This window comes from Nerophis ophidion, linkage group LG03 (assembly GCF_033978795.1).
Source record: "Nerophis ophidion isolate RoL-2023_Sa linkage group LG03, RoL_Noph_v1.0, whole genome shotgun sequence".
Taxonomy (NCBI): domain Eukaryota; kingdom Metazoa; phylum Chordata; class Actinopteri; order Syngnathiformes; family Syngnathidae; genus Nerophis; species Nerophis ophidion.
In genome coordinates this window covers 35,012,551-35,027,242 of record NC_084613.1, presented here as the reverse complement: position 1 = coordinate 35,027,242, position 14,692 = coordinate 35,012,551, and the positions used below count along the sequence as shown (strand labels likewise).

Sequence of the window (14,692 nt, the reverse complement as noted above, 5' to 3'; positions counted from 1 at the left end):
CTCTCACTGGATCAGTTTGCAGCCGAGTGTGAAGCGACTGGGATGAGAATCAGCACCTCTAAGTCCGAGTCCATGGTTCTCACCCATAAAGGGTGGCGTGCCATCTCCAAGTTGGGGAGGAAATCTTGCCCCAAGTAGAGTAGTTCATGTACTAAGTCTTGTTCACGAGTGAGGGAAGAGTGGATCGTGAGATCGACAGGTGCGGTGTCTTCAGTAATGTGGACGCTGTATCGATCTGTTGTGATGAAGAAGGAGCTGAGCCGGAAGGCAAAGCTCTCAATTTACCGGTCGATCTACGATCCCGTCCTCATCTATGGTCATGAACTTTGGGCTATGACCAAAAGGACAAGATCACGGGTACAAGCGGCCGAAATGAGTTTCCTCCACCGGGTGGTGGGTAAAGCCGCTGCTCCTCCACATCAAGAGGAGCCAGATGAGGTGGTTCGGGCATCTGCTCAGGATGCCTCCCGAATGCCTCCCTAGGGAGGTGTTTAGGGCACATCCGACCGGCAGAAGTACACGCGGAAGACCCAGGACACGTTGGGAAGACTATGTCTCCCGGCTGGCCTGGGAACGCCTTGGGATCCCCCGGGAGAACCTGGACAAAGTGGCTGGCGAGAGGGAAGTCTGGGCTTCTCTACTTAGGCTGCTGCCCCCGCGACCTGACCTCGGATGGATGGAAATATGCAGACGTCAACATGTGATGTCACCTCAATTTGGAATAAACCCCAACTTTGACTGTTAATATTTGTATTTTGTACAATAAAAACATTGAAAAGGGAAAGAATCATTAGTCTATCACTTTGCTGAATATCCAGGATAAGAAATGCATAACATTGCAACGAGGAAGGGATTTGAACCCACGCGTGCAGAGCAAAAAAAATTAGCAGTCCAGCACCATAAGCACTGATCCTGTTTTCAGCCAGCCCCCAAATCAGCGAGAGACCACACCCCAAGTCGGCAGAAAGAGGGGACGCCCCGCCCCCAGATGCCTAGACAGGAAGACTCACTCAAAATACATTTAAAAAAAGTCACAACCAAAAGCAAATTACCATTTCAACTTTAATATGTTCAGTCCAAACAGATTATTATTCTTGCATTTCATTAAACAACAAAGAATTGATTTTCATAGGATCCATTTGATGCGGATACAAAAACAATTACATCGGATATTAGAAAACTGAACAGAAAAGATAACAATACAACAATAAAAAAAATCCATCAGATTTTCCCTTCATGTTTGTTGTTGAAGTTTTGCTGCTCTTTTCTTGTCCTTCTAGAAGGTGATCATATTAACCAGTTCAATAGCAGAATTATTAATAAATCACTTTTATAAGTATACCTTGACTAACATATCTATTAATAAATTACTTTTATAATGTTGACTAACATAATTATTAATAAATTACATTCATAACATTGACTAACATAATTATTAATAGGTTACATGTATACAATTGATTAACATAATTATTAATCAATTACATTCATAAACTTGACTAACATAATTATTAATAAATACATTTTATAACTTGGACTGACATAATTATTAATAAATCACTTTTATAAATATACCTTGAAGACCTTCCACAGTTCCTCTCGAACCTGTGACAAATAAACATCATCATATTAATATCATATTTGACATGTTACAAATAAACTTCATAATACTAATATCATATTTTCACATGTGACAAATAAACATCATAATACCAATATCAATATCATATTTGACATGTGACAAATAAACATAATTCTGAGATAGGCTCCAGCACACCCTGCGACTCCAAAAGGGACAAGCGGTAGGAAGAAGATGGATGGATACTAATATCATATTTGACATGTAACAAATAAACATCATAATACTAATATCATATTTGACATATTTGTGTCTTGATAGAATAACATAACAAACCTTCTGATCTGCAAAACAGCCAGTGAGCAAAATGGAAAGTCCCTAAAATAGAAAAAGATAACTATTATGATTATAATTAATAATAAATAATAACATTGATAATAGCAAGAAAAATCGAAATATTTGATGACACATCATCTAAATATTCTATTGGAAAGCTGGAATAAATAATGCTAATAGTAATAACAATACAAATAATAAATAATAATAATTATAATATTAATAATAATAACATCAAAACATATATAATTATTTGATGAAACTTTATTCTCTTAAACATCTGGAATTAATAATAATAATAATGATAATGAATGATAATATCGATAGTAGCAAGAAGAAGATAACTATTTGATGACACTTTCAGGTGTGAATGAATGATGGGTTCCCACTTCTCTGTGAGCGCTTTGAGTATCTAACAATAGAAAAGCGCGATATAAATCTAGTCCATTATTATTATTATTATTATTACTTTAAAAGTCCTCTAAATATTCTCTCAGATATCTGGAATACACAATAATAATAATAATGATAACAACATTTAATAAAAACAATAAATAATAATAATAATAATAATAATAGCAAGAAAAATATAAACATTTGATGACACTTTAACCATCATCTAAATTATTCTGTTTAATATCTGGAATTCCAAATCAACAATTCATCTTTATCTTTCGTCTTTGACTGTCCATCATAATCTTGATTTCAGCACAAATAATCTGATCTTGTCTATCGTAGTTTAAATGTTAAAATTGAGAAAATATACATTAAAAATAATGTATTCAAACAAAATAGAAAATCTTTATGATACATCCCGAGGATGCTTCATTTAAGAATTGCAAGTACAAACCCTGTTTCCATATGAGTTGGGAAATTGTGTTAGATGTAAATATAAACGGAATACAATGATTTGCAAATCATTTTCAACCCATATTCAATTCAATGCACTACAAAGACAAGATATTTGATGTTCAAACTCATAAACTTTATTATTTATTTTTTTTGCAAATAGTAATTAACTTAGAATTTCATGGCTGCAACATGTGCCACAGTAGTCGGGAAAGGGCATGTTCACCACTGTGTTACATCACCTTTTCTTTTAACAACACTCAATAAAGGTTTGGAAACTGAGGAAACTAATTGTTGAAGCTTTGAAAGTGGAATTCTTTCTCATTATTGTTTTATGTATAGCTTTAGTCGTTCAACAGTCGTATTTTACGCTTCATAATGCGCCACACATTTTCGATGGGAGACAGGTCTGGACTGCAGGTGGGCCAGGAAAGTACCCGCACTGTTTTTTTACGAAGCCACGCTGTTGTAACACATGGCTTGGCATTGTCTTGCTGAAATAAGCAGGGGCGTCCATGATAACATTGCTTGGATGACAACATATGTTGCTCCAAAACCTGTATGGACCATTCAGCATTAATGGTGCCTTCCCAGATGTGTAAGTTACCCATGCCTTGGGCACTAATACACCCCCATACCATCACAGATGCTGGCTTTTGAACTTTGAACCTATAACTGTCATGAGCCGCTACACGGATCGTTTATTGTTTTGCTTTTTGATATGTTTTGATCATGTTTGGACTCTGCCGATCCCTTCAGTAGTCTATTTCCTTGTTTATATTCGTCACCATGGTTTTGTCATCTGGTTCACTTGCTCTGGTGTCAGGCCCTCACCTGTTTTTGATTATCATTTAGTATTTAAGACTGCCTGCAACATTAGTTCTTTCTGGATGTATGTTTGCACCTTGCAACAGTTACGTGAGTTCTCTTTCTATGTTTGTTCCGTGCTAAGTGTAGCTTAGCTTCCGCGCGCTCGGCTCGCGCCACTTTTGGACTTTGAACTCTACCCTTGCTAACGTTTAGCACTTTGCTTCCCGTGCATTGGCACATCTTTATTTTACCTTTTGTACAAGTGTTCCTTTTTGTATTTTTATATTAAAAGCTGTTCCTACCTTCATTCTTGCCTGCTGTGATCCCGTGCACCGAAAGGTGATACTCCTCGCGCATCCACGATGCGTTTACCACAGGACAGATACCAACCAGCAGAAACGCGTCACCTCGTGTGGGATCTTCCAGAGCTTCGACCCCACCAAGCAGCATATTTGGCCCCGTACTCGCCAGCTACAGCCCAGGACTCTACACTTAGGGTTGGTAGCCTGTTTACTTCTCCTGTTTCAGACCACTCTGTTAGCTCCTTTGATCCGCACAAACTTCCGCCTCTCCCGTCACGCAACGTGACGTCACCTCATTCCCGCCTCCCTATGACGTCACCGTTAATTTCTTAGTAGATTCTCCTGCACGTTTTTTCGACGACAGCAGTGATGAGGAGTTTTTTTCAGAATTCCCTCATTTATCACCCAAGGACTTATTTTTGTTTAAAAAGATTTACAAGGACAATTATTGTACCCCCAAGCCCAGTCACCCACCAAGAAATGACTTTAATCCACGTTGCGGCCAACACCTCATTCCCGCCTCCCTTTGACGTCACCGTTAATCCCTTAGTAGATTCTCCTGCATGTTTTTTCGATGACAGTAGTGATGAGGAGTTTTTTTCAGAATTCCCTCATTTATCACCCAAGGACTTATTTGCGTTTAAAAAGATTTACAAGGACAATTATTGTACCTCTAGCCCAGTCACCCACCAAGAAATGAATTTCATTCTAGTATTAATTATTATCAGGACATTTTTCGCCACTATAGTTCTGGTCAGCCTTTCTACCCTACACTTGCTTCCCCGTCTCGTAAGTTTTGTTCCCCGCCCAAGTCTGTGTTTTGTTCCTCTCCCCCTAGAGAGGATTTTGAATTGTTTAGAGGGGAAGAGTCTGCCCTCCTCCAAACCTCCCACCGCCCACCCTTGGGTCAGTCTCTGACCTCAGGGAGCGCGCCTGGCATTCGCGTTTTGAGGGCGGGGGCTAGTATTAGCAGCTGTGCTACGGAGGTAGCACAGCCGCGAACCACTAAGCCACCTCGACGACCGGTCAAACCTCTTCCACCTCTATTCCAGCACTTAAAGATTCTGCCCATTAGACCTCCTCCACCGGAGTTCCCCCCGGTTAAGTCTGCACTTACCTCTAGATCTCCACCACCTGTCTTGCGACCCGATGAGCCACTATGGCCACCTAGACCTCCTCCGGCTGTGTTCCGTCCTGTTAAACCACTACGGCCTCGTAGACCTCCTCCACCGGTGTTTAAATCTGTTAAGTCTTGCCCTCCTAGACCTCCTCCACCGGTGTTCAATTCTGTCAAGTCTCGCCCTCCGAGACCTCCTCCACCTGTGTTCCGTCCGTGCACTACTCTTAGTTCTAGTCCCAGTCCTGTACTTTGTCAGAGTTCAAGTCCTAGCCTTCTTCATAGCCCGTGTTCCAGTCTTACTCGTAGACCGACTTGTAGATTGAGTCGTAGTCCAAGTCTTGGTCCGAGTTTTTGTTCTAGTCCTAATCGAAGTCCGAGTCCTGGTCCGAGTTCTGTTTCTCCTCGTAGTCTCAGTCGTAGTCCGCGTTCAACTCGTAGACTGATGTGTAGTCCGAGTCCTGTTCCGAGTTCTGTTCCGAGTCGTGTTTGTAGTCGGACACCTGGTGCGAGTTCAGTTACTCCTCGTAGTCATCCCTGTTCTAGTCCCACTCGTAGACTGATACGTAGTCCGAGGTCTGGTTCCCCTCGTGGTCTTAGTCTGAACCCTACTCCTTGCCCAAGTTCTTGCCCGAGCTCCAGTGTTACTGTAAGTCCTAGTCCTTGCCCAAGTTCTTGCCCGAGCACCAATATGACTGTTAGTCCTAGTCCTTGCCCGAGTCCTAGTTTAACTGTTAGTCCTAGTCCTTGCCCAAGTCCTAGTTTGACCGTTTGTCCAAGTTCTTGCCCAAGCCCTGGTATGACTGTAAGTCCTGGTCCTTGCCCAAGTCCTTGTCAAAGCCCTAGTGTGATTGTTAGTCCTGGTCCTTGCCCAAGTCCTTGCCCAAACCCTAGCGTAACCGATAATCTTTGTCGTAGTACAGGTCTGAATCACCCTCCAGTTCCTGCTCCTCGACTGGTACCATTTCCTGCTCCACGGGGGAGACCAGTACCTGCTCCATGGCAGAGACCAGTACCTGCTCCGCGGCCGACACCAGTACCTGATCAGTAGCCAATACCCGTACCTGCTCCGCAGCGGATACCAGTACCTACTCCACAAGTACCAGCTCAGCGGCCGATACCAGCTCCTGCTCAGCGGCCGATACCAGCTCCTGGTCAGCGGCCGATACCAGCACCTGCTCAGCGGCCGATACCAGCACCGGTTGTGGCCCTAACCCGGGTGTCCTCCTAGCAGAACGCACCCTTGTCCTGGTCAGCCACGAATGTGGCCTTTGCGGGTCTGCCCGCCTAGACTGTTGTTGCAGCGGCGTTCCACCCGCCGCCGCCACCATCTATTGTGTCCTCGGCGGATTTGGGGACACAGGACTTTTCGACCCTCCACCAGGTCCTCCCCCCACCCTCCCGTCACGGTTGGACTGTCTCATTGTGGGGGGTTTGGCCCTCTGCACATTTGTTGTTTTGGGGCATATGGGATCTGCCCCTTAAGGGGGGGAGGGGGGGGGGGGGTAGTGTCACGATTCGCTACACAGATCGTTTATTGTTTTGCTTTTTGATATGTTTTGATAATGTTTGGACTCTGCCGATCCCTTCAGTTGTGTATTTCCTTGTTTATATTCGTCACCATGGTTTTGTCATCTGGTTCACCTGCTCTGGCGTCAGGCGCTCACCTATTTTTGATTATCATTTAGTATTTAAGACCTCCTGCAACCTCAGTTCTTTCTGGTTGGTATGTTTGCACCTCGCAACAGTTACATGAGTTCTCTTTCTATGTTTGTTCCGTGCTAAGTGTAGCTTAGCTTCCGCGCGCTTGGCTCGTGCTAGTTTTGGACTTTGAACTCTACCCTTGCTAACAATTAGCATTCTGCTTCCCGTGCATTGGCACATCTTTATTTTACCTTTTGTACAAGTGTTCCTTTTTGTATTTTTATATTAAAACCTGTTCTTACCTTCATTCATGCCTGCTGTGATCCCGTGCATCGAGAGGTGACAATAACAATCCGAATAGTTATTTTCCTTTTTGTTCCGGAGGACACCGCGTCCACAATTTCCAAATATAATTTGAAATGTGGACTTGTCAGATCACAGAACACTTTTCCACTTTGCATCAGTCCATCTTAGATTAGCTGGTGCCCAGCGAAGCCAGCGGCGTTCCTTGGCGTTGTTGATAAATGGGTTTTGCTTTGCATAGCAGAGTTTTAACTTGTACTTACAGATGTAGCAACCAACTGTAGCTACTTACAGTGGTTTTCTGAAATGTTCCTGAGCCCATGTGGTGATATCCTTTACAAAATGATGTTGGGTTTTGATGCAGTACCGCCTGAGGGATCAAAGGTCCATAATATCATCGCTTACGTCCAGTGATTTCTCCGTATTCTCTGAACCGTTTGATGATTTTACGGACCGTAGATGGTAAAATCCCTAAATTCCTTGCAATAGCTCATTGAGAAATGTTGTTCTAAAACTGTTCGACAATTTGCTTATAAAGTGGTGACCCTCACCCCATCTTTGTTTGTGAATTACTTAGCATTTCATGGAAGCTGCTTTTATACCCAATCATGGCACCCACCTGTTCCCAATTAGCCTGCACACCTGTGGGATGTTCCAAATAAGTGTTTGATGAGCATTCCTCAACTTTATCAGTATTTATTGCCACCTTTCCCAACTTCTTTGTCACGTGTTGCTGGCATCAAATTCTAAAGTTAATGATTATTTGCAAAAAAAAAAAAAAAATTCTATCAGTTTGAACATCAAATATGTTGTCTTTGTAGCATATTCAACTGTATATGGGTTGACATTTTTTTTTACAAATCATTGTATTCCGTTTATATTTACATCTAACACAATTTCCCAACTATGGAAACAGGGTTTGTAGAATATAACTTGTCTTCAGAATAAAATGCTCAAGTCCATCCTGAAAGTCCTGGAAACTTCTAGAAATACAAATGATAATCCCAGATGTATTATCAAATACAATTGTACAGCAAAGGAGAAGGCACTCCTGGGACACACGTTTATGAAGGATCCCCTAGCACTGCTAGTTTGTGCTAGGGGATCCTTCATGATTTGCAAAAATATTATGTATATATGTATATATATATATATATATATATATATATATATATATATATATATATATATATATATATATATATATGTACACATTAAAGTGTTTTCATCTACGATGCGTTCAAATGACCTGAAATGAGTTGAGGATGGTGAAACTGTAGGCAGTCAGAAGGAACAGACGATCATCAGCGTCCATCGTGTGCAACAAGAATCCGGGAAGCCAAGTTAGTCCAAAGACCGGAGTCAACAAGACCAAGACTCTGAGGATACTTTTGGCAGTTTCCTTGCTGCCTTCGGAGACCTGAGACTTCAGCAGAGTGACAATGACTACCACCACGCAGAAGAGATTTGTCAGCGTGATGGCACTGACTGGGAACAGGAAGGCATACAAAGAGCCCTGGAACGGAGCCGTAGAAACCAGCCAGCAGCGGTGGTCGAAGTACGGCTCGTCGGTGTACTTGCAGTAGCAATAGCTGCATCCCACGATGATGGCTGGGCAGACGTAGCCGACGATGCCGAAGAGAACGTGAAAAAGTCTTTTCCTCAGCGGTCTGAAGACAAGGAGCAGCTGGTGGACGAGCACCACGCTCAAGCACAGCATCCAAGCGAATGTGGCCAAGAAAAACAGATGTTTGCAGACGGCCATGATGCGGCACCACTCATCCGGGAGCTCAAGGGAAGAGGATGCCAAGAAAGTGGAGTGGGCGAGCAAGAGGAAAAGCGCGATATTCACCATGACTGTGTGACGAACGTGCGAAAGGTTCGTTGTGACCACAGCTGACCAAACTGCAAACTCACTGAGCAGAAAGACCAGCAAGGCACAAACGGACACACTCAGTCCGACTGTTGTCAGTACGTCAAGAGACTCAGTGGACGTGTCACTGACAACCATCAGGGAAGAGAATGGGGTTAGGTGGTCGCAGAGGCAACTTCTGTGGCCATCAAAGTCCCTTTTGACCACGCAGCCTTCCTCCGACCACCTCCTCTCCACTGTGTTCCAGAAAACACATAAAAGCTCTGGGGATCTATGCTGCTTCTTGGAGAAGTCCAAGCGAACTGTTACAGGAGACTCTTCCGTGTTCTTCAGGGTGGCCGATATCAAAACTGGAGACGGCGTCGTGTTGGGGATGTTGTTTTGTAATTTGTCCGTCAGGTTTTTCACAGCTACTGTTTTTACCCAGCTGAGCGTCGTCAGGTGTATCGTGCAGTCAAACAAAGTCAGGCGACAGTTGCCACCTGGACACAACTTCAGCTCCAAATTGTGAGTGCTCAGCTCCTTGTTCCCGTTGATTCTGATGTTCTTCACCAAACCTTCCACGGAGCGAAGATAACGTGATGACAAATTATGAATAATTGAGTCGTTGACTCCATCCCAGGTTTGCTCCAACAAATTACTCGCTGCATTTATGAAGTCCTGAAACGACAAACACGTCTTCTCGTTAGAAGTTTAGGACAAAATCAGTTGTGGATCTTCAATATTTGTACGTCCAAATGATCGCTATCACAAATCTCTCAAACCTGAATTGAATGAGTCATATAATTTCAACAATTCTTTGGAAACATGAACATTCTTCAGAGACATGCCTTTGAGCACCTTCGTGATTTGTACTGCTCAGCGACATGTTCCCTGAAATATAGCAAACATGTGACACACCCACCGTGTGCCTAATACATTCACTATGCTGCAGATATAAGCCTGTACAAAATACTAGTACTAACAAAGTACCGCAGTAATACAACCGTACTACTACACTGCTTTTGAAAAATACCAGTACTGGTAATATGAGCCGAGGTGCATGTGAGTCAACACCAGTGTTCTGAGAGTTACTTTAAAAAAATTAATTTATTATAGTTCCTCGTTACTTGGATATTGTCAAAGCCCTTTGAGTTCCTTAAAAAAGGGTAGAAAGGCGCTATACAAGTACAACATTTACCATTTACCCAAAAAGTAATTGAATTACTTACAAAATTACTCTTAAAAAATGTAATTGATCACAAGAGAAGGTAATTACTATGTTTGCTATAAAAAAAATTCTGATATCTGGCATTTGCAATTTGCAGTATAGAGCACAGTGTGCGTGTTTCTGTGGTTTTAAAAGGCGGAGCCTGTTGCCAAGTGATGTGTGACATCATCGAGGTTTCAGTGGAGTTGTGTTTGTCAGCTTTAGCCAAAAGCAGCGCACTTTGCTTGGACGCGAGCTCTTTTGAATCTTTTCACTGGATTGTGTTACTTCTGTTTGGTAAAGCGAATTATGTGCTTCCATGGCTGTCATATTTTCTTGTCAAACAAACGGGTTATTGTTTGGATGGCATGTTTGTCACTTCAATCATTGATTTGTTGTTCATTATTCCCATTGTATACGTGTGCGTATGTTGTTGTCTGCTGTGTCACGGTGTGATGGTACCTCTTCCTGTTTGACGTCAACTTCATTTGAGTGCGATATTGCTTGTTGCTCTGACCAGTAAAATTATATTCTTGCATTGAACTTGCTGCACTCATGACGCTGCCTTATTGTCGACATAAAACCACACCAAAAGTATCCACGTTACATCAAGCTATTGTAACGGACCTAAAAGTAATGAAATAGATTACTCGTTACTAGTAAAAGTAACGGCGTTTCTAACACCGTTATTAAATACTGCTGTTATTACTGAGCATACAGAGCACTTACAAGCAGAAACAGTGTAGAGACGGAGGAGGGAGAATTAACATATTTTGACTTAAAAACTAACAATAAAGGTTAAGCAATGTACTGCAGAGTCCTTGCTAGTTAGCTAGTTAGCGGCTATTTAGAAGTAGCTAAAACACTGTGGGGGGCACAGTGTTTTAGCTACTTCTAAATGACTAATTCTGGCCTCCATGGCGACAAAGTATGTTTCTTACAAGAATCATAATCACTGGAGAACAAGGAATAGCTAAACATGCTTCACGCCACACTGTAGGAGGACACAATGGCTAACCGCTAACAACAAGCTAGCGCTCCTCAATGTAAACAAATGGGTGGATCTACACCTGATATCCACTGTAATGATACCAAGTACAAGAGCTGTGTATAGTCGATACTACAATGATTATATAAATATTTTTTCTATCCATCCATTTTCTACCACTTGTCCCTTTTGGGGTTGCGGGGGTGCTCAGTTGCATTCGGGCGGAAGGCGGTGCACACTCTGGACAAGTTGCTACCACATCGCAGATCAATATTTTTTAATATCACAAAATCTTTTGACATTTTTATTGTTTATAACGTCATGAAATACATCCCAGGACACAGGAACACTTTAATTATGACCAATGTATGATCCTGTAACTACTTGGTATGGGATCCATACCCAAATGTGTAGTATCAGCCAAAACTAATGTAAACTATCAAAGAAGAGAATAATATGTGATTATTAAATTTAAACAGAAGTCTAGATATATATTAATAGGAAATGAACAAAAAAATAAAGAATGCTGACAAAATAAAATATTAATATTATTATTGTTATTATTATCATTATTATGGTTACTGTTCTGTCTTGTTTGTTGAATGTCCATCCATCCATTTTCTACCGCTTATTCCCTTTTGGGGTCGCGGGGGGCGCAGGCGCCTATCTCAGCTACTATCGGGCGGAAGGCGAAGTACACTCTGGACAAGTCGCTACCTATTAAGAATATATTTAAGACTAGTGTTTAAGTTCAGTTTGGAATTCAAGAGAGAGGTTTACTTTCTCCTTTGGACAGCAAGACGCAGCATTGCCTAGTTTACAGTAATGCCCATATTAGCAGTGCACAACAAGCAGCTCCTTTTAGGTCTAGTTTAAGCTACTTCGGTGATGATTGCAAACGTTTTCATCTGTTCAATTTTATTGCCTAACAAAGTATCATCGGTATGTACTGTTGAGTAGCATGGTAATATTTGATTATGGTGTATTATTTGTTGGGTGTGAAGTAATTTGGGGACGTTTTATTGCCAAAAGTCAGCTATGCTTAATTTTCATAATTTCATACTGTGAAGTAAATGTTAGCATATTTACCTAAATACATATACTTTACAGCTAGTTTGCTGTGGAGTGCTCAATCCTGTAAATCACTGAGAGGGGTTTGAAAAATGACATAACCAACATCTGGGTAGCTCTGCTGCCATTTAAGACTCCAAGGCCCAAGCTTCCTGACAACAAAGTTCAAGCCTTGAATCGTTTTTCCTCTCTGAAACGCAACTTTAAAAGAAAACCAGTGATGAAAGAGCACTTTTTTAGCTTCATGGAAACGATCTTTCATAATGAACATGCTGAAATAGCTCCACCACTCACATCTAATGAAGAAAGATGGTATTTACCCGCCTTTGGTGTCTACCATCCAAAGAAACCTGGGAACAGCCGTGTGGTGTTTGACTCTAGCGCCCAACACAATGGCGTGTCACCAAACGATGTCCTGTTAACTGGACCTGACCTCAACAACACCCTCATAGTGGTGCTCCTCAGGTTTGGCAAAGAAAAGCAGAAATTCAGCAGATGTACAGTACAACTGTTTCTTAGTCAGAGAAGAGGACCGCCATTATCTCAGGTTTTATGGTTCAGAAACAACAACTCATCTGAAGACATCAGACATCAGAATGAGGGTCCATGTCTTTGGAAATTGTCCTTCTCCCACAGTGGCCATCTACTGTTTAAGAGAGTCAGTAAAAAATGCAGAGCCCGTTGTAAAGCAGTTTGTCAACCGCAACTTTTATGTAGATGACAGGCTAACGTCACTTCCCACCATTGAAGCTGCATTGAAGCTGCTCAAGTGGACACAAGAGGTTCTGTCGGACTCGAACTTGCGGCTTCACAAAATTGCCTCAAATAAAGGAGAAGTAATTAATGCATTCCCATCTCAGAACCTTGCCATACATTTAAAGGACCTGTACTCCTCTTCAGATACCCTGCCCATGCAGCGTAATCTGGGACTTAACTGGGATTTAATGTCAGACACATTTACCTCTCAAGTAGCCAGAGCAAACTCCTTTCACCCGCAGGGGTGTCTTGTCAACTGTCAACAGCATATATGATCCCCTAGGATTTCTTGCCTCTGTCACCACACAGGGCAAACTGATCCTGTGTGAGTTTATGCAGAACAACAGAGATTGGGATGCATCTCTTCTTCATGACATATGGATGCTTATTGAAAGATCTCAGCAGTCTTCAGACCCCAAGAGTTTACACACAAGCCTCTCCTACAGCGGAGTCAAGAAGAGGAATTGTCATCTTTTGTGACGCTTCCATTAAGGCAATTGCAGCAGTTGCATACTTAAAACTAACAAAGAAAAATGGAAACAACCCCGTGGGCTTTTTCATGGGAAAGGCCAAGCTCACATCTTTGTCAGAACGTACTATCCCTAGACTTGAGCTTTGTTTCGCAGTATTAGCTGTGGAGCTGGCTGAGTTCATCACCTCAGAGATGGTTGACATCACTTTCTATGGCGACAGCAAGGTCGTTCTTGATTACATCAGCAATGACACTAGACATTTTTACATGTATGTAAGCAACAAAGTTCAACTGATAAGAAGCTTTTCTCACCCTGAGCAGTGAGACATGTCGCCACTGAAGCAAACCCTGCAGATATAGCCCCAAGGTCTGTTTCAGCGAAACACAGGCCCAGTACCATTAGGCTTTTTGGGCCAGCATTCCCGAAGAATGCTCAGAATGACCAGATTGAAAAGGGCCCTTTTGAGTTGTTAGACCCTTCTTGGATACAGAGGTCCGCCCGCATGTCTCAACATTGAACACTACTGCAGTAATCAAACACCTGGAGTCTCAACACTTCTTCAAGTTCTCCAGTTGGAGCTCATTGATCCATGCCATTGCTTGTCTTACTCACATTGTTTGCCTCTTTCAAAAGAATCCTGCAGTAAAAGCTAATGGCTGCAAAGGCTGGCATCAATTGCCACTCAGCGAATGCTGCTGAGGAACTTGCGCATGCTAAGAAAACCATCATTCGTGCAGTTCAAAAAGATGTGTATGCTCAAGAGTATCCTTCTATCAAAAATGGTGAAAGAATTTTCAAAGAAAGTAATCTCTAAGCCTTAGATTCTCTCATTGATGCCGATGGTCTGCTAAGAATCGGAGGTTGCATCATAGAAGCTGAACTCCCTTTAGAGGAGAAATCTCCTTTCATAATCCCTCGCGAGCACCATTTTTTTTCTATGCATCTGGTCAAGCACTACCATCAGAAATTACAACAAAAAGGCAGATTATTCACTGAATGTGCTTTAAGAGCTGCTGGATGTTGGATTGTTGCTGCTAAAAGATGAGTAAGCAGTGTGATCTTTGGATTTGTTAAATGCTGTCAACTTCGCACTTTGCCTCAGACTCAAAAGATGGCTGATCTTCCAGCCTGTCCACTTAACCTCCATTTACCAGCGTTGGGCTGGATGTCTTTGGACCTAGGACAATGCCTGCACGTAGTACATGAGTTGGCCTTGTACAAAACAAACAGTGGGCCATGCTATTCACCTGTATGAGTGTCAGAGCCGTGCACATAGAGGTCATTAAATTATTAGACACATCATGTTTCATCAATGCCTTAAGGTGTTTCCGTGCTATCAGGGGCCCAGTAATTAATTTGGTCCGATAGAGGCACCAACTTCATAAGTGCATGCAAAAAGCCA

General features: G+C 42.2%; 1 protein-coding gene across 2 annotated transcripts in view; it reads right to left on the bottom strand.

Annotated features, from left to right (window-relative positions):
- Window positions 1–1,056: 1,056 nt before the first annotated feature.
- The window catches only part of adgrf3b (adhesion G protein-coupled receptor F3b), a 43,856-nt gene continuing 30,220 nt past the window's right edge, over window positions 1,057–14,692 (bottom strand). For both annotated transcript variants that reach the window (XM_061895015.1, XM_061895016.1), the window contains 4 exons: window positions 8,190–9,473; window positions 1,916–1,957; window positions 1,576–1,605; window positions 1,057–1,276 (listed from right to left, as the gene is read on the bottom strand). In XM_061895015.1, the coding sequence (XP_061750999.1) occupies window positions 1,235–1,276; window positions 1,576–1,605; window positions 1,916–1,957; window positions 8,190–9,473 (1,398 nt within the window). In that variant the 3' untranslated portion in view covers window positions 1,057–1,234. The remainder of the gene's footprint in view (window positions 1,277–1,575; window positions 1,606–1,915; window positions 1,958–8,189; window positions 9,474–14,692) is intronic.